Genomic DNA, 20,410 nt, shown 5'->3' with positions numbered 1-20,410 from the left:
ATGTTAGAAAGTGACGAAGAACGAGCTGCTGCTGCGTTTCATATTGTTGATCCTAGAATGAGCAGAAAGTGATGAATAATATAAGAGTACAGTTTAATTTAGTTTGAACAGTTACATAAAAGTTACACTTTTCAATGAAGAAGGTGCAAAGAACATCAGGAGGGCCGTTTTCTTCTTAACATGCTAACCTCACTTCACCTGCCTCGGTAAGTTAAGCTAGCTCCAGACTGATTCTGTTAAACGTGTTCTGTTAAAAAACGTTATTTCCCGTTTAAATTAACATTAGGGCAGAGGTGGGAAGTAACTAAGTACATTAACTCAAGTAAACCATTTTGAGATATTTCCATTTTCTAATACTTCTTAATTCTACTCCACTACAATTTAGAGGTACTCTGTGTACTTCTACTCCACTACATCTATTTATTATCTTGATTTAGTTTGCACATTTTGATAAATAATGTGAAATATAATCAAGTGTTAAATCAGACTTTAGTTCCACCTGGAGTCAAGCTATATTATTCTGGAATGGGTGAATTTACATATTTAATAATTATATTTTTGGTACTTTAAGTAGTGATGCTAATCATGTTACTTTTACATTAGTAACCTTTTGAATACAGGACTTTTACTAACAGAGTATTCCCACTGTTACTTCTACTTTTACAAGTACAAGACCTGAGTACTTCTTCCTTCTTTCGGGGGAACAATGTGATGAAACTACGGATATAGTTTTGAGTAATATTTGTTTTTCTACTGTTGACTCAACATATACATGAGTAAGTGAGCGTTGTAGTGAAATTATGGAAATTAAAAGTTTACTAATTTTGCCAATATCTGCCTGAATTAAGCTTCCGTGTTAACCTTATTTGTACATAACTAACTGGTTCTTTACTTGAGTATTTAAATGCAATGCTTCTAGATTTTATACTTTTTTACTCAACTAGATATCTGACACTCAGTTAGGCTACTTGTAACGTTTGACATACGAAACATGATGATATGATGCAGAATGTACTGCTTATATAAAATTGGCTCCACCTTGACACACTACAACATTAAAATGCTCCTACACGTATTTGTTAAACATCAAAACAGAATTATTTATTCTATATTAAAACAACACTATGAAATGAGCTATTATGCATAATTATTACTTTTACTGATACTAAAAGTACATTTAGCTGATATTTACAATTCAGTACATTCAATAGAGTATTTTTAGAACGTAGTGTTTCTGCGCTGGGGAGGAGAGTAGAGCTGTGTTGTGTTTGGAGGCGGGACTTCATCATTTAAAGAAGGAACAAGTTCCTGGTTGGCCAGTAAAGAAAGACAGTCAGTGGTACACCATCAGAGTCTAAGCATGGAAGTCTCTCACACTTTGATCTGCTTCCTCTTCCTCTTCTGTGAGTACTTCACTTTATTTTCATCTCAGTAATTTCATAATTTTTCTGTTATTCTTAAGTTAATGCAAGGCTCCAGCAGTACGAGTTATTCAAATATTCCAAAATTAGGCTTTTTAGTACCATGCAACCAATGACACATGCTTCACTTCCTCAAACAAGAACATCATCATTGCACTCAGTTATTATCTGCTCACTGAATGAGTAACATTTAGTCATTACTTTCTGTGAAATAATGAATATGATTGTTTTCATAATCATTTAATCTGCAAATAATTTTCTTGATTCATTTATTAATCTTTTGATTTGTATTCTGCCGCTAATGTTAATTTTTTATTATATTTGTATCTTATTGTATCTTTTAAACATGTATAACTCGCGTACGGCTTGACACTGCTGCTGGAACAAAAACAATATACCAATTTGGGATAAATAAAGTTTATATCTATCTATCGAAGTGTTTTGTCCAAAAATGTCATAAATTAAAAAAAGTGGTGTTGACATAAAACACTTTTTAGGTGATGTACTTTAAGGATTTGCGTTAATGTAACTCTTAAAGTAAGAGATGGAGACTTCATGTAGTCTTTGTGTCTAAAGGACCGAGCGGTCACATTAACCTGCAGTGCTGAAGGTGATCTTCAGTCAGGCTGTGGTTTAACTCTGAGGATCTGTGTTCATGTGAAACAGGAAGTGATGTCATCAGACTGCAACATCTTACAGGAAGTGCTGCCCACTACTAATGATGGCTCATCTTTTGTTCCTCTTTTGTTCAGCTCTGCAGGATGGAAGCACCGGTCTCGTCAGTGCCCAAGTCTCTGTCTATTCACGAATTGAAGGAGAAGATGTCAGAGTTGAATGCTTCATTCCTTCTTATAGAATCAGGAAGGTCTTCTGTAAGGAACCTTGTGATAAAGAAGATATTCTCATTGAAACAACTGATGCCTCAGCTCAGAGAGGCAGATACAGCATTGATCATAAAGATGGAGGTTTTTTTGTGACCATCACCCAGCTGACCAAGTCTGACTCAGGACGCTACAGCTGTGGTGCGGGTACATCTTCGACACAGGCTTTATCCAAGGATTTTGAAATCATCGTTGTTGATGGTGAGTTTTACTAAAAACTGAATCTTCTTCCTTGTCTTAATAATAGTTTTACCTTTTCACCATTACCTCATCTAAATCCTACATGTCTTCTGAAAGTAACTGATAAACCGAAACACGTACACAAGTGTATTTCAATATTATTGTTTAGAATATAATTGATGAATAATTTAACACCGGGGGCATGAGTATATTCACTGTTGTTTGTGTTCTTATCTGAATGAAGTAGATCAGATTCATTAGCAAGTGGGTCAAATAGGAAAATCACTGGGGGTTTGTGGGCCACACAATACTTTGTCAAGGAATCACTACAAATAACTCTTGCTTACAGTAGTGTTAATAGATACTAATACATTAAATGAACTAGTCAAGTGCATCCCTTTTTTTAACTTTAATTGTATCAACAGAAATCATACAGAAAGCAACCAGTCCATAAAAAGTAGGTAAGCTTCGGTTACAAGGCTTGACTCAAAAGTGCAAAATGTTGCATCTTTAAAACTAAGGAGACATGAGGTTTTTCCCCCAACAGTTCCATGTCCACTAATGTACAAAACAAGATGAATATAATAAAACAGTATTCATCACATTAACAGTAAGTAGCCCTGTGTATAATATCCTCAACACTTCCAAGCATACATAAGGTGCATTGAAGACAACACAAATCCATAAAATGTAATACTAAATGCAAATAGAACATAGTAAACCAATAGCCATCAGACTCACAATAACATTCATATCTTGGAAACATTTTTCAAAACAGTTAGTAGGCTTGTTTGAATGACCATAAATGAATGACCATAAAACAGATCTGCATACCAGGCATCAGACTTCTGTCCTGTTTAGCCTGTTTGAGTCGGTGAGAGAAATTACACTGCCTTGATTTAGCTATTTCAGCATAGTTTGGCTCATAAGTGGAGCAATCCTGAGACACTCATGCAACTTCTCATTGGTCATGGAGCAACGTGCCCTTGTTTTGATGGCATTCATATGAGAAAAGCTAGACTCACAAGTATAAGTACATCCAAACATTGTCAGTATAAGCAAGGCCACCTTCCTCATTGTGGGGTACTGATACTGGCTAACATGGTTAGACCAAAAGTCCACTACACCCTCAGACTGCAGGAGCTGTTGTTTTAAAGAAAAGGAAGACTGCACATCAACCAGCTCCATCTGAAAGAGGCTCTCATCAATGCAAGATATTACCTATTGTACTTTTACACAGAAGTCTGCATCAGGCTTGATGGAAAACGGGTCACGGGCAAACTGCAATACCTCAATTGGAATGCTAAGCCTTGGAATCTGTCAGTAAAGTTATCAGTCAATGTTGTCATGAAGTCTGTCATGACTGGCGTTATGTTTGCTTCAGGTGATGTGGTCATAAATGCACAGGGTTTTGGGAAGTGCAGCAGTAGTGTTGTCATTAGGTCTGTTTTGAAGATCGTTAGCTTTGTCTTGAAGGCACAAAGTCTTTCAACCAAATCAGCGATAGACTTTTCGGGACCCTGCAGTTCGCAATTCAAGTAAACTTGTTCGTAATCGGACATCGTTATGGACGAGTAAGTCCGTGTGTTCAGCAAACGTGTCAGCAAGCAGCTGACGGAACAGGCGGTGTTGTAGGCTGGATGTTGAGCGAATGAAATTCACAATGTTCATGACAGTGTCCATGGTGTTTTTCAAATCACCACTGAGCTTTGCACACAACACAGATTGATGAATAATACAGTGTAAACACTGCATGTGTGGGGCTATGGCAGATAGACGCTCCGATCATAGCTGGAGCGCCATCAGTGACCAACAGGCAAACTTTTTTTAAATCCAGTTGACGTTCGTTAAAAAATGAGACTATCTTTTGAAAGATAACCTCACCTGTAGTGTGTCCCTCCAACGCAATAAGCCCCAGAAGTTCTTCCCTAAAGCGAACTCCATCGAAAAATCTCACAGATGCACTCTGGGCCATGTCAGCACAGTCAGTTGATTCGTCCACAGCGATTGATATAAACTCTGCTTTTCGAAGGTTTTCCAAAAGCTTCCCCGACACATCCTTTGCAAGTATTCATCTCTGCGAAGTGTTGTGTCTGAGAGAGGTATTTTTGTAATGGCTGAAGTGACGCTGTCTTTTACTTTTTGGTCAATAACCACTTCATCAATGACAGCAAGCATGCACTCTTTAACGGTCTGCGCGTCGGTAAAGGGCCTCTTCTGTCTGGCTAGCGTCCAGGCTACTCGCAGGGATGCTATCGTAGCTCTCTCTTGTTCTGTGCAAAAGCGACTAAAAGCCACTTGACTCCGTTCAAATGATGCTAGCAGTCCCCGTACTTTCCTTCTCCGTTCCTCTGAGCCCACGGGAAAACTGGCAGAAAACGAGCCGTGATTTGAGTTGTAGTGTCGCTTTACGTTGTATTCTTTCTAAGGATGCACGATATTGGTTTTTTGAAACCGATACCAATACTTTCCTGCTTCTCAAGACCGATAATACAAACATTTTTACGCCACTAATTATTTTAACGCGATTAACGCATTTTTTTTTCTTGGCCGCCCCGTAGTTTCAGAGCGCATCAAGTTTAAAATACCATCTACAACAGGGGTGCCCAACCAGGGGAGATTCCCAGTCAATCGCGAGATGTGTCTAAAAATAGAACAACAATATTCAGTTTTATCGTTAATGTCCTATAACATAATCTTCCTGTGCCAGAATAATGCACTTGAACGCATCAAAGCTTTGTGATTGGCCGGCGTGACCCCATGTGTCGGGGCGTGGCTGGTGGGCAGTGGGCACTAGTTCGCTAACGTTGTCCGTGTCAACCATTGTCAACACCAGGAGTGACAGTCTACACACACACAAGAAGCAACACATATATAATTTTCACTCCGAGTGGAAGGATGATTATTTTTATATCTATTCCAATTCAAAGTCCATCTGTCTCATCTGCAATGCGAGCGAGGCTTTATCGAAGAAGGGTAATTTAGGAGCGGCATTTCAAAACAGTGCACAAACGCTACGAGATGGAATTCCCTCCTAATTCTGCCCTACAATCCAAAAGGGGAGGGGCCTGAAAGGGGAGGGGCCTGAAAGGACAGCTAAATGCACAGCAGTCCATTTTCACCAGGCGCAACAACAAGAGCAAGGCTGCTACCATAGCATCTTATCGTGTCAGTCACGTTCTTGAGAAACACATGAAGTCTTTCAAAGACGGCGAAGTTGTGAAAGAAGCATTCCTGGAGGCTGCCGACGCGCTTTTTGGGGGACAGTAAAAAGAACAGAAGCATTTCAACAGGTTTTTGATATAATAAAAACTCAAGTTAGATACCGTTATTAATCAGCTGTAAGTTTGAGTTTGTTTGAACTTATTCATTATAATTATTGTACAAAATGGTATAAGAATGCAAACTTAAATTGATTATAGTCTATTATCAATTCAGGTTAAGAAACTAGTGTTGCTTGCATCCTATTTTAAAGGGCATTTATTTTTATAATCTACTAAATGCAACAAAAAAAGGGTTTGATTCTATTAATTTTGTCTTTTTTATTGCACTTTGGCAGCAGATTCATAGCTTCAGATCTGAGTTGTCTTATTAGTAAGCCTAATTTATACTTTTGTAGCAACACTATTTTTATATAATGGCAAATAAAGTTACATACTTGTATGTGTGTAGATTAGAAAGAGGTAAGATAAAGGATCTGCAGTATTTTATGAAGTATTCATCGTACAAAGGTCAGTTTTATACAAGTAGAAGTGTGTATTTACCTGGTAGTAGGCTGTCAGTAATGGCTACGCCTCTCTATTTGGACTGGCAGATCTCGGCAGACTGGCAACTTTAAAAGTAGCTCTCGGTTAAAAAAAAGGTTGGACACCCCTGATCTACATGCTGACAGCCCCGCTCCTGCCGCCCGCTTGTGGCAGACCACACTTCCACGCTCACCGGCAGGCAGAGGCACGGGAAGGTATTTTGAGTGGGGGTGCTGAGGTGCTGGACTCCAGTGAACACTATTACGGGCACTATAGAGCACGCACAAAAGCACTCCCCACACGCAAACACACAGTACACCTGCGACTGTTACAATGAAGGCTCGATAATCAGCTCACGGCATATAGGCAGGGGTAAAGTGCTATTTTTCACGAGTCGGGAGCGGACCTCACCTCCTCTAAGGGGGTCCGGGGGGATGCTCCCCCGGGAAGATTTTTTTTTAAATATTGAAGTTAAAAGCATCAATCTGGTGCACTTTGAGAGCAACATTAAGAGATCTATGGATACCTCTCTCAACACCCAGATGAAACACAACTGTAAGCATATGTTCTTTTTCTTTATGGATATTTTACAAATCACTCCCCTTTCAAACTGTATTCTTGTTTTACTGCCATATAGTATTTCATAACTGTTTTTCCTTTATTCTCTTAGTTATTTGTTTTATAACGATAATGATCATATGAATGTGTGCCGCGGAAATAATCTTTTGAATAATTTGTGACCAAACCGTTTGAGACCCACGGAGATAACTTAGACTAAAGTTAACTATCTAAACACTCAGAGAGTCCTTTAGCTCACCTGAGCCCCTCAGTCTGAGAGGAGAGCTCTCCTCCAGCTTGTTGTGGAACCAACAGCAACAGCTCCGTATGTCCGTTAGTGCAGCTAGCTAACCAGATGCTAACAACACGGTCCCTGCTGCTGGCACCGGTCTCTCTCTCGCTCTCTCTCTCTCGCTCGCTCTCTCTCTCTCTCTCTCACACACACTAAATGCGCTATTTCCGCACACACACAGAGCCGAGCTTGAATGACACAAGCACACTTTTATTTCCATGCAACTCTCTGATTGGTCTGATGTCTTGCCTCTGTTGCATTCACTGAACACGAGAAATTACAGTTCTGTCGTCCTCTCTAGTGTCTTGATGAGGTTCACGTATAGCACGGTTAATGTATTATATTATTGAGGTAGAATTGTCCGGTGCTACAGAAAAAACATTCGGGGCAGGCCCAAAATATTATTTTACCAACAATGTCGAATTTATTGGCTACATATTACACAGATTATGCACAGCGGGAGCAGCAATAACCGTCAAATAATAATTCAGACAGGGGAGCTCCGCACCCCCTGCCTGCCGCTAGGGGGTGCTGCAGCGCCCTCAGTACCCCCCTTCCCGCGCCCATGCCGGCAGGCACCGACTGGCCATCGGGAGGACCGGGAGGGTGTGTGTATGTGTGGCCCGAGCGAGCGAGAGAGAGACCTTACGTGCATTGTTGTTGTTAGCATCTGGTGCTAGCTAGCTGCGCTAACGGATATAAGGAGCTGTTTAAATGAAAACAGAGGAGCGACATTTCGCCACAACTGCGCCGAGCACTTGACTTTATGCAGGAAGCCAGACAGTGGGACATTGTACGAAAAGTCAGCACACTCAGCACGGATAGTGCGCAACATGATTGCAGCGTCCAGGCAGCTCCGGTTCGAGCATAAGCATATGCCTTGAGTTGCACATAGCTCCAACGAACGCACGCACACACACACACACACACTTTGTATTGTATTATTGTCTTCGTACACTTTTAACACACCATCGTAGCAATGGCGATGTTTCAGGGGACTGATCAGGTTCGAAGTATTAGGGAGCGCTGGATTTGTGAAAAAACTTCCCTCTTCCTAAACCACTATTACCACAGTACTGGCAAAACGGGAGGAGCTGAGTGAAAAACCAGCGCCCCTCATCCCAATCCACCCACACCGCAGGATTATTTTCCTTTTTTTTACCAAAAAAATATATTGTATATTATCGGGCTATTAATACTGGTATCGGGTTTATCGGGATGACGTCATAATTCCTAATTATCGTGCATCCCTATTCATCACGGATATACTTTCGTTGCACAATAAACACACCGGTTTATTACTTGTTGCGGCTGGCAAAGTAAATACATATTTGTCAGTCTATTCATTCTGGAATTGGCGATTTTCTGAATCAACTTTACGTTTCTTGGGCTTGGAGAGAGACATCTTGAAGCTGTTGTTAACTAAAGTACTTTCTCTGTGGCCCACGAACCTCGTGTGTAACGTGAGTTTGACTGAGCCAATGACAAGTGAGGACACAGTGCGTTTTTTTTTTAATGAGCAGAGCATGGCGGGCAAAATAACAGATTCAAAATCATTCAAATCAATGGAAAAACCAGCGTTTTCGCCGCATCGTCGGATTAAGTGTGATCAAACTAATGTTTTATTTATGCTATTACACATATGCCATTTCGATTTGCAGGCAACCTCTTGCGGCCAGAAAAAAGTTCTGAAGGGCCTGATTCGGCCCGTGGGCCGCAAGTTGAATAGGCCTGAAGTAGATCATAAGGCCGCTCTGTGTTCTGTTGAAAACTAAGACAATTAGTAATAGATTGAGATCAATAGAAAATAACAACTGAACTGGTGGTTTGTGGCTGCGGTCGGGGATTTAAAAGAATACTTTACTCCCAAATTACCATTTTCAGATCCTCTTGAATTCGATAACTCAAGATGACTCCACGGTGAACAAAGAATCCCAAAATGGAGAAAAGTCTTAAAGAATGTTAAATTAATTGGGGCCTCGTTTTACAACAGCAGAAATATATTAAAACATCTGTTTATTAACTCTGACACAACTAATGCAGTATAATCCAACTATCATTTACTGTATGCTCAGTACTTCCCTAAAACATGCATTCTACTTAAACCTCACCGTTTAAAACACTTCTGCACAAAGAGACCAGCTCCTCTTTTCTCAAGAACAGTTAATGCAGAAGTTTTTAGATGAGTAATGTTTTAGGGAAGTTATGAGCTTATGAACTCAAGGTAACTCAGGTAAATAATAATATAACAATGATCCTTTCAAGGGATAAAGAAATTATTTTAAAAATAAATGTCAGTATTTGCAACAAATCTTCATCCTAAAGTTCACATATTGAATTATCAATCAGATACTATTTATAGTAAACATGTCAATGCCAACAATTTTATTAAAGCATTCAAATCTAATATAAATCCAAAATATAATGATATAAAATCAAATTGTGAGCACAGTGTCAAATAATGATTTTCTAAATCTCTTGAATTAAAAGCACCCATGTCATGCTTTTCCGGTTATCACCCATCCCCTTGTGTTATGAAGGGTGTTCTGCATGCAAACGGTGTGCAGAGTCACAAACCCTCAAAGTACACCCTGTAGCGAGTACAACTCTAACACAGAAAAGACCTGTCTGTGCTGCCCCAGAACGCACCAGTCAGTCGGCTCCTCGCAGCAGCGAGCTGACCAATCAGAGCACAGTGGGCTCACAGGGAGGGGGGGCAGGAGCTCCAACAAGGCGTGTAGGACAGAGAGTGAATACCATATAGTCTATGGTGAATACACATACTGTACTATACAGAGATGCTGTATGAGAAACCAATCTGAGTTTGGAAAATTGCACAATATAAATACATTCTAGTAGACCTCAACAATTTCATTTCAAACCTTTATTTATCCAGGTGTATCCCATTGAGATCTTTGATCTCTTTTTAAGGGAGACCTGCTCAAGTAGGTTCCACATGAAACATAAAAACATAAACGGAACAACAAAAAGGTCATCTTACAGCATCATTACAGGGTTTACAATTTACATAATTATCCACATAAACAGGTACCAACAGCTTCCGATTGAGTAGCATCCAACCGAGCTTTAAAAACATTTAGTGGCACCAGATTGTTCAGTTTCCATTTAATTTGCAGACTATTCCAAGACAGAGGAGCTGCGCATCTAAAAGCTGTCTTCCCTAAGACAGTCCTAGCAGTTGGCACATTAAATAAAACCACAGCATTCGATCTCAGGCAGTAGCCACTTACAATTCTCCGTGAGATCAGGGAGCAGATATAAGATGGAAGTGTCCCTAACATGGCTTTGTATATGAAAATGTACCAGTGACTGAGCCTCCGTACAGTTAGTGAAAGCAAACCAGCCCTTGCATCCAGGGTACAGTGAAGGGTTAATGCTTTACAGTTTGTCACAAATCTCAGAGCACTGTGATACGCAGCATCTAACTTGACCAGGCAATTGGCAGGTGCATTCATATAGACCAGATCCCCATAGTCCAGCACAGGTCAAAATGTCACAGTCCTTTTCCTGGCTTCAAGCGAGAAATTATGATCAGTAGAAATGGCCATGACATGGGACCTTTAAGTTAAAAAGCCTTCATCAAGAGTCACACCTTAACCCTCAGTGACTGGATCAAGTTTTTAAAACACACATGGTGAAACTAAGATTTGTAATCTACACATAGTAACTTTTGATTGTTTGTTTTTTTCAACAGCAATGCTGGACGGTGGTCCTTCTGCCGAAAAAACAATCGATGCTAGAACTGGAGGAAATATTGCTGTTCGATGCCGTATTACTCAATATAAACCCAAGAAGTACTTCTGCAAGGAAGAATGCAAACAAGGAGACAATCTTGTTGAAACGACTAGCAAATCAGATCAGGAAAATGGCAGATACAGGATCAGATATACTCAAATAATTCCAACAGGATATTTTCTGTATGTGAGCATCGAACAGCTGACCCAGTCTGACTCAGGATGGTACAGGTGTGGTCTGGGCAGACCTGACTCTAAAGATCCATACCAGAGGTTTAGGCTCATCGTCACTGATGGTGAGTTTCTGCTTGATGATGAAAATGTTTGTTCACGTCTCTGAAGACAGATCTCATTTCTCTCATCAGGACTTCTTTGTCTGCTTGTTTTTGTTCACAGCTCTGACAACTTCTCCTAAAACTACAGAGCACCCTGAAACAACTAAAGGTACATCCACACACTGTGTTTACTAGATAACGTTTCAACAACTTGTGAACATGAAAGAGCATGAGAATGTCCAAAAGTTTACAAAAGTAGATTTTAAAATGCTGAACCTCCTAATCAGGTTCCCAGTGTTGAAAAGATTTACTCTATTTCGACAGTATATGGCAAATACTGTTGACCTGTTGTCTTCCCCTAAAGATAACCTGTCCCCCCCCCTAAAAAACAAAATGGATTATGGGTACTCTAAGTGTTAGATGAAATATGTAACTCTTCAAACAACGACAGGTGTGGTCCTGTATGTGCGTCTGACTCTGGTCGTCCTGGTCATCGTGTCATCACTGTCTGTGCTGGTATTCTGCAGGAAGAGGACTTGTAAAGCCAAAAGTGAGGAACCAGGTAACACACATGAACTTAACATTTCTCACAGAAAAGTTTTAACTGTCTGATCTTTCTCCACATATAAAATAACCTTTGAAACAGACACAACCTTCAAAGTTAAAATACTCGCAAATAACAACAGAAGTTCCTGAACACGACAAACAACGACATACACGAATCTGACAAAGACTAAACAGAAAACCAACAAAGTGCAGGAGTTCAGAAGGTGGCAGAGAAGGACACACAATCAGAACAGGGAGGAAAACACACACAAGGACAGGAAGCACAAACAGACAACACACATTCTAAATAAAACAGGAAATAGAACTAAACTGGGATCATGAGAGTTGATGAGGGATGAATCAGTGTTGTCTCCATTTGACTGAGCAAGATGTTTTTCCAGTGTCGTGTCGTTATCTAAACGTACTGCCGTGTTTTTCAGAACCTCCTGTGGAAACACAACATGATTTCGTCACAGAGGTAAGTTTTGGTAAACCAGATCATAAGTGTTTGTGAAACCAGCTGATATTCACCTCTTCTCCCGTAGACCGACCGAGAGTACGATGATATCGGCGAGGCCGGCCGGAGCAGATCTCGTCCTGTGGAAATCTCTTCTGTTCACACTCACGCCAGATATACACGACCAAATGCAGATGAAACCGATGATTACTACAACATTGACACTGCTTCTAATTCTTAAAATACAGTTAGGGTTATTTAACTCTGGGCTCATAAAACAGCAGCTTTAGGCGGCATTCCTTTTGAAATAAATCACAAGCTTTTTCCCCGGTCACAGACCCAAACAAGAATGCTAGTGGGGGAACGTTTTTTACATCTCTTGCTTTTTTTATCTATAAAAACGTTTGCTAAATGTAAAAACGGATATCAGATAAGTGTAAATAAGACAAATGGCCCAACCAAAGGAAAAGGCAGTGGCGGCTGGTGGAAAATATTTTTGGTGGGGCTGTTGATAGAGTGAGTAAAACAATTTTTTTGGGAGAAATGACCCCTTAAATTAGGACTTCTGGTGATGTAATGGCGCGTTTCCAGTGCAGCGCGGAGCTCGCTTTAATGCTGCGTTCAGACCGGACGCGATGCGAATATTCGCTTCGCTCTAAACGCTCCTATCGCATCGCTCTAGTCGCTCGAGTTTCACCGCAGCTGCCAGCTGTGTTTACTCGCATCATTCAAACAAGACGCGCTGGCTCGGGAGCTACAGCTACAACAACATGAACATATTTTACCGTGATTAAATTGTAATACACGTTTCTAAATGATGCCGACGTAACAACATACTGATACCGGTTAGTAAAAACCATGAATTAATGCTTTGACAAGTCTGCAGACAGACAGCAGGCGAAAAACCTTTTAGAATGCTTGTTCCCTGAATGGAGCTTGGCTAAGCTAACGCTATATATGCTCCGACCATCCACACTGTTAGGAGATATAAATGATAACTAGGCCGCATTTCCAAATCTCCCCGCGTCCCTAAACAAGCTGTTATCTTACATGAAGGAAATCCAGAGCATACACTTAACCGTTAAACAATAATCCACTTTAATGGTAATATACAATGCAATACAATCAAATACATTACCATACACAACCATATCGTATCATATGTGTAATGTCAGGAGTTGGCCTACTCCTGGCTCCTGCCCACAGGCCGCCACGACCTCCCAGTCCAAGCGGCACGAGAAGAGAGAGAGAGGGCACACAGCGGGGGTCTAAATACCTCGCTGACCAAAGGAGGAGTTATCTGCGCCTCCCTTCCAGACCAGTGATTGGCTGCCCAAATTATTATCAACACCTCACATCTTAAATTCCCCAATCCCAGTGGCTCAGCTTCATTATCACAGGGATCTGAGATGACTGTATGTTAACTCCACACCTTCCCCCTCTTCCTTTGTCCTCACAAAACCAAATGTTCACAGGCCCCAAAAACAGTTCACAGTTTTCTTACCCAAATCATTTTCCCTTTTTAAGCATCTTGATAGTTTACTAACATGAATACATACAAATATTTCCTCACAACACTCACAACAACGGCCTACAGACATAAATAAACCAGCGACTGTACTCTCCATGACGCAGACAGTCTGTGGTTTGTACTTGTTTAACTTTTGTCTAGTTTCTGAACAGATCGTATCTGTCCCCGGCTGTTTGAAGAGCAAGCATGTGAAACAAAAGATAGCATTTACCTGTTTGCATCCAGCTAGCCATGTGAGAAGCCTTGTTGATACGTTGTGTCTTTTTCACGAGCTTGCTGTGATATATAAAAATCGGGTTGGTCCGGTCCAAGGTCTTTAAGTATCAATTTATCTCCCAAACTTCTCCTTTCAAAAGGATTGGAGAGTAGCTCTTGGGCGGACCGAGGTTCCGGCGACTCCACCTGCACACCATTCTCATCCAAATACTGCGTCACCTTGGTTACTCACGAGTCTAAAAAACAACTCCTCACGTCAACGCACGTAAGCAGCATGGGCGCCAACGTGAGCGCCCACGTGACCAAAATATTTGACGGCGCTGATTGGCTGAAATTATGTTTCGGCGGAAAAGTTTACTATTGAGACTTTTGCAACCTGCTGGTTGCTGCTGTTTCGCTCGGGGGCTCCGCCCGGTAATGATAAACTAATGCCATGGGCAAGGCCAGGCAGGAAACAGGTGACTTATCAGTAACTTTAGACATCGTAACACAATTTTAAACGAGATTGTATTGTAGATTATACATTTTTGTGATACTAATTGTATGATATTTACCTTGTTCATTAAAAATTTAAATATAAAATATATATTTTTTTTAAATAGATTTTTTTTAAATATATATTTTTTTATTTAATATTTATTTTTATTTTTTATTTTGTATCTGGCAAGAGGTGGGGCGGCGCCCCTAGCGCCCCTATGGGCCGGCCGCCACTGGGAAAAGGATTAAATTGTTTTTGTTTGTTGTCAATATTTACACTTTATTCTATATTGGCGGTGTTCCGACTCTGATCTGCAGCTGAGACGCAACAATTCTCCTGGGTATCCATAAAGTTTGATCTTATCCAAAGTTTTTGGGAAATGTTGTAAAGAATGTATTGTTGGCTTGCAGTTTACCACGGTTTGATCTTCTTGGTTTTTTAGTGAGTACACTTTGTATTTCTGTCATTTTCTATAACGTAATTTCCCTTTTTATATTTAAGCAATAGCTCACGACAGGCCGTGGTATATGCTCATTATATCACAGCTAAGGGGCGTAAGTATCTAGATATCCCTGCCCTAATGCCAAAGGAACTGCACACTGAATATGTTTTGCCGTTTGATGTCTATGTCTGGACCGCTGCGTAAAAAGGAGGGTTTCTGCCCCGTTACTTCTCCGCTGCTTTCTTGTTCCAGTTTGAATTCAGCCCAACGGTAGGCCTATCCTGTTTTTCTCAGACGCGGAGGGATACTGACTTGTTGTGAAAAGTAACTTACAATTCTACCTGTGGTATACGCTCAGTATATTACGGCTAAGAACCAATCAGATTGCTTGATTTGACTTGTCCGTTTTATAATTACAGATATACTCCCCCAGATGTGTGCTCATCAGGTGTTGCGTATTTTAAAATTAGTCTCTGTCTTGTTTGTTCCTGTGGTTGGAAGTGTGATCAGCTACCAGTATGAGTCACTTCTATTTTATTATTAGATTTCCTATATTGTTGTACCTTTTTCTAATGTGTCTCCGATCAACATTGGCTTTTCTGTACTTTTTAAGATCTTATAATATATATTGTGAAGGAAATATTTTTGTTTATGTGTTTGTACCAAAAAGCATTTTGTGTTTCACATAGGTCTGCTATAACTTAGAGCAGGGGTTTAAGAGGTTAAAGGTTAAAGGGTTAAAGGTTCCGCTTTCCTGTTGGGGGACTGTGACTAACTGCCAGAGGACTTTAACAGACTGTCTTTGTCTCTGAATCCTGGTTCTTGTGATTATCGATCAGAAGACGCGCGAATTAGAGGCTCCTCCTTGATTATCTGTGTAGATTTGCGCTGTGTTTCTGTGTAATCTTCAGTGTTGGCTGGGGAATCACATGATGAAGTCGTGTGAGAACCCTGCCAATGCTCCCGGCCGTGGCTCTCAATAAACTCAGGTGTTTGATATAAAGCGGACTCCAGCCTCCATTCCTTCCATCTACATTGCTGAAAAGAAAATCTCTCTCACATATTGGCGTCACGGACAGGCACCTTCAGATCTTTCAGACATTGGTGAGTACATTTCTATTTTGAGATTGACTCGCCAGCGTTTGAGATCAACGGTGTATTAAAATTACCTGAGAGAACTGAGCTGCTGCATTTTTTTGGGTTTCTCTACTCATTTACATCTGGAGGCTAATCTATAACCTCAGGAATCGGTGTCAAGGGGATATTGTCCTGGCCGATTTCCCCGTGTTTGTTGCTGGGACAGGTGTCTACGAGCAAACACGGCTTATGTGAAAACTATGAGAATATTTGGGGCTAATGATAACCTAGGAATATCGAATTTCATCGATCTCCTCTGTGTGTGCTTCTTGGAATTAACTCACCAGGCAATTACACACAACAAATATTCAGAGAAACTTTTGAGAGATGCACCAGCAAAGTGGATTTTCTGAATTAGAGCAATGTCGCAAGATTTGTATTTAAACAAATCGCCGAATTTAGGAGTTTTCAGAGGATAAATAGCATTTCTGCTGAGGTGCCGATTCTCCGCCCCCTGGGGAGAGCTGCATGCAAAAAAAGGAGCATACAGCATTATCCGCGATTATTGACGCTTTTGAACTAAAGAAAGTGCCCAATGTGTGGTTTGAGAATGTTGTATGAATTGCTGAATTTGGCTGTGTTTGCAGATACACGAGAATTATGAGGATAGAGGGCTCATAATTAGTGGCCCCTCTGAAAGTCTCCCTAATTCGGATTAAAATAGGCTGGAAGAGTTTTTGTCGGGCTGAGTTGTTGAGAGTTTTTATGTTTGTTTGTCTAACTGCAGTGTTTGTTTGTATAATGGTTTCGTGTTTGTTTGTCTACCCGCCGTCTTGTGCATGCGTTGTAACAACTCATAATGAATCAGTCCACAGCCAGGGTAAAATGAACTAAAACTTCAGTTATTTCACCAAAATTAAATGACTTGAGAGAAATAAAACAATAATGTAAAGATGAAAAGCTCAAACAGCTCAATGTTGTATTGTTTGTTTCATTTATTCTTAAATCTATGTATTATATGGTAATAATGAATAATAAAAAAAAAACGTAATGTATTGAACACATTCCAAAACAAAGAAGATAAGACAGAACCAGACTCAGACATGAGGACTGGCTTATCTATAGCCAGTTGAGAAGCACTTGAGGTGCTTGGCTCTGTGAGGCCTGATGTACTTATAGGGTTCTGTTTTCTTCAAGGTTGTGTCTTCCTAGTCGAATGTACTTAATGTAAGTCGCTTTGGATAAAAGCGTCAGCTAAATGCAATATAGTCAGACAGTAATTGAAACTTTTGCGCTGTTGCTGCAAAATGAAAACCTTGTTGATTGTCTGTTTCCAACTGGCCACTGGAATCAGATAATTGATATACGTTGAAGTTCAATTACAGTTTAAATATAGTTTAACATTCTTTATTAAACTGTTTCAAATTATTTCTAGTACAATTGGTCTATACAGACATTACTACAATCCTAATAGTTGTCAAATACTGAGCTTATGAACAATAGAGTAAAGGTCGCTGGTTAAGCCAGGATCAATATACTTGTTGAGGTTTTATTGTGCACATAATAAATGTGTTTAAACGAATTGAGCAATTTTTTAAGGAGTATAATGTTGCAATTTTTAACATAAGTAATTGCAGTTCAAAGGTAGATGTTTTTTTTTCTCCTTCTCTCGTTCACGAGCACACAAAAAATAAATCATAAACATTTCCAAATCCGAACAGACAGAGAAGTAAACTAAACTATTTTGCTCTTCATTTTTAAATGGGATTTTCCGCTACATAACAGAAGACTTAATACAGGACTTAAAGAACGTTTTAAAGACAAGTCATGGAGAGGTTTGCATTTTGGACGGAATCTCCCCTTTCCTCTGCTCCTAAAATCCTGCACCCGAGGTCAATCACAGGCGTGACCTTTGGAGGGGCAGAGAATCTGAGCAAGACCACAGAGCGACCATTGGGGGTTTTATGGCCTAAAGGCACAAAGAGGAACATCTGGCTACCCCCAACCAACCAAACAAACACACACACACACACACACACACACACACACACACACACACACACACACACACACACACACACGTGTAAGTGATTTACAGTTACTAAATCAGCCTACTATCACCTAAAGAATATATCTAGGATTGAAAGACTAATGTCACAGCAGGATTTGAAAAAAAAAAAAAAAACTTGTCCATGCTTTTATCTTCAGTAGACTCGACTACTGCAATGGTGTCTTTACAGGTCTCACTAAAAAATCTATTAGAAAGCTGCAGCTGATTCAGAACGCCGCTGCTCGAGTCCTCACTAACACTAAGAAAGTGGATCACATCACTCCTGCTCTGAAGTCTTTACACTGGCTTCCTGTGTGTCCAAGAATATATTTCAAAATACTGCTGCTGGTTTATAAAGCACTGAATGGTTTAGGCCCAAAATACATTACTGACCTCCTGCTAAACTATGAACCATCCAGATCTCTCAGGTCTTCAGGGACTGGTCAGCTTTCTGTCCCCAGAGTCAGAACTAAACATGGAGAAGCAGCGTTCAGTTATTATGCTTTTAATTGAACTAGTCATATCTTAGACCGCACTGTAACTTTTATCCATGTAACTTCTCCTTTTTAATGTTAAATTGAACTATTCATATTTTAAACTGCACTGTAATTTTTATCCATGTATTTGTCCTTTTAATGCTTATTTTATTAGCTTTTCTTTTAATGCTTAATGTCTTTCATTTTTTGCAAGGCACTTTCAATTGCCTTGCGTTGAAAGGTGCTATATACATCTGATGGAGATGGATAGAGGCATTTATTTTAATTGTAGCAGTCAGTTTGTGGTTCTGGCAGCATTGTTGAGCATTTTTCATAGATGTGTTTTCATGCCTCTGTGTAAGGCTTAGTCTTTCTATCTGTATAGCCACTGGTGTAACTAAGTTCATAAACTCAACAGGGACTATACTTGAGCACTATTTTGAGATACTTGTACTTTATTTGAGTATTTAAATGTTTTGCCACTTTATTCTTCTACCTCTACAGTTCAGAGGTACATGGTGTATTTCTACTCCGCTACATGTATTTCATACCTTCAGTTACTTTACGGATCTGGATGAATGATGTGAAATCTAATCAAGTGTTAAATCAGACTTTAGTTCCACCTGGAGTAAATCCACCAGCTACCCTGCAGTCTACAAAGTACTTCAGACTAGCTGCAGGTCTACCAGATCAATCATTATAAAACACATCATATATTATTCTGAAATGGACCAATCTGCACAACGACTACCTTTACTGTCGCTATTTCCACTATATTTTGATGAGAATACTTTTCTACTTTCACTTGAGTAACATTTTTAATGCAGTACTCTTGCTGTAGCATAGTATGCATACACTCTGGTACTTCTACTCAAGAACAAGCGGCTGCAGATTGTCACGTAGTGATCGTCTTCTTAAATAGGACATCTTTGATAATAGATTCTGGCCTATCAGAATCGAGGTGGCGGCGTGGTGTTGTTGCAGGAAGTCCCGACGGAGAATAATTTTGCGGTAACACATCTCGATATACATTGATACAACATTACGTGTTGATAGAACTCATCACATAATGAAATAGGACCCCACGGTTTGATGATTGATAGGTGTGTGGGCTGTCTTCCGTTTTCACACACAGGACAGTGGGGGATCCACGAATGTAAAGTAATTCACACAGCCTTTTTTCCTCTGTGAGGAGCAGCAGGTTCAGCTTCATTTAAATATGTCGTGTAGTAATAGATGGACTTATTTTTTCATCTCAAGAGAATGTGTATTTTATGTTAGTATTTCAACAAAATCCCCTCAGACAGCGCCGCTGCGGGGTTGGGTTTTCAGCATGTCAATTTTGTCACACAAATGTGCCTTTTTCAGTTCCATTTGGATTGAGACAGGGAAATAATCCAAACCTCATGCGTGGCGTTTCACCGTCAAGGGGGCGATATAGCCATCTGTATGTCAAATATGTCTTATATGTCTTAAATGACATGATGAATTGGAAATGGGGGACCCTGATGTAAACAAGACGAAAGTCTTTCTCTGGTCTGCATCCCCTTGACAATTGTATTTTTTGAGCTGTACTGTACCCAATATACAAGCTGTTAATAAACTTTTCAAACAATCAATCAATATGTAATTACATTTCAAATACTGATTTGAGCCCCACCACTGTATGAGTTAGCCCTACCATAGATTACCCAACAAAAAATACTCAGGAGCTGATACGTCAATTAATTGCTTATCATGACAGGCACACAATAAAACAGTGGAAACAAACATGTGTTTGACTTTCATTAGTGAATGACACTGTGTGCCCTTTTATAGTCTGAGTCCAATATTGTGCATTTATATATATATATTATATACATATCCTACATATATGCTAAGGTCCCGCTACTGACACGATAGCAGTCATTTCGTGCGCATGTGTGTAATTAAACCCATGATATCGAAATCTCAATCCAGCCAGGTACCCAGAGTTGGCAACCTTGCCCATGCCCCAAATAATATTTGTATTGCAGATCTACATGAATCA

The 20,410-nt window shown here is 40.0% G+C and overlaps 1 protein-coding gene across 2 annotated transcripts; it reads left to right on the top strand.

Moving 5' to 3' along the window:
- The first annotated feature begins 1,338 nt into the window (after window positions 1-1,338).
- On the top strand, window positions 1,339-14,404 carry LOC139432846 (polymeric immunoglobulin receptor-like). Of its 2 annotated transcripts, none has more exons than XM_071203702.1 (7): window positions 1,339-1,403; window positions 2,174-2,503; window positions 10,794-11,129; window positions 11,230-11,277; window positions 11,560-11,658; window positions 12,095-12,132; window positions 12,200-14,404. In XM_071203702.1, exons 1-7 carry the CDS (start codon window positions 1,361-1,363, stop codon window positions 12,350-12,352), a joined length of 1,047 nt encoding a protein of 348 aa, XP_071059803.1. In that variant the 5' UTR covers window positions 1,339-1,360; the 3' UTR covers window positions 12,353-14,404. The 2 variants fall into 2 exon arrangements, with proteins under 2 accessions (XP_071059803.1, XP_033942461.1); XM_034086570.2 differs by having other exon boundaries at window positions 11,560-11,670.
- Window positions 14,405-20,410: the final 6,006 nt, after the last annotated feature.

The sequence above is a fragment of the Pseudochaenichthys georgianus genome, chromosome 7 (assembly GCF_902827115.2).
Source record: "Pseudochaenichthys georgianus chromosome 7, fPseGeo1.2, whole genome shotgun sequence".
Classification (NCBI taxonomy): domain Eukaryota; kingdom Metazoa; phylum Chordata; class Actinopteri; order Perciformes; family Channichthyidae; genus Pseudochaenichthys; species Pseudochaenichthys georgianus.
This window is presented reverse-complemented; position numbering and strand designations above follow the sequence as displayed.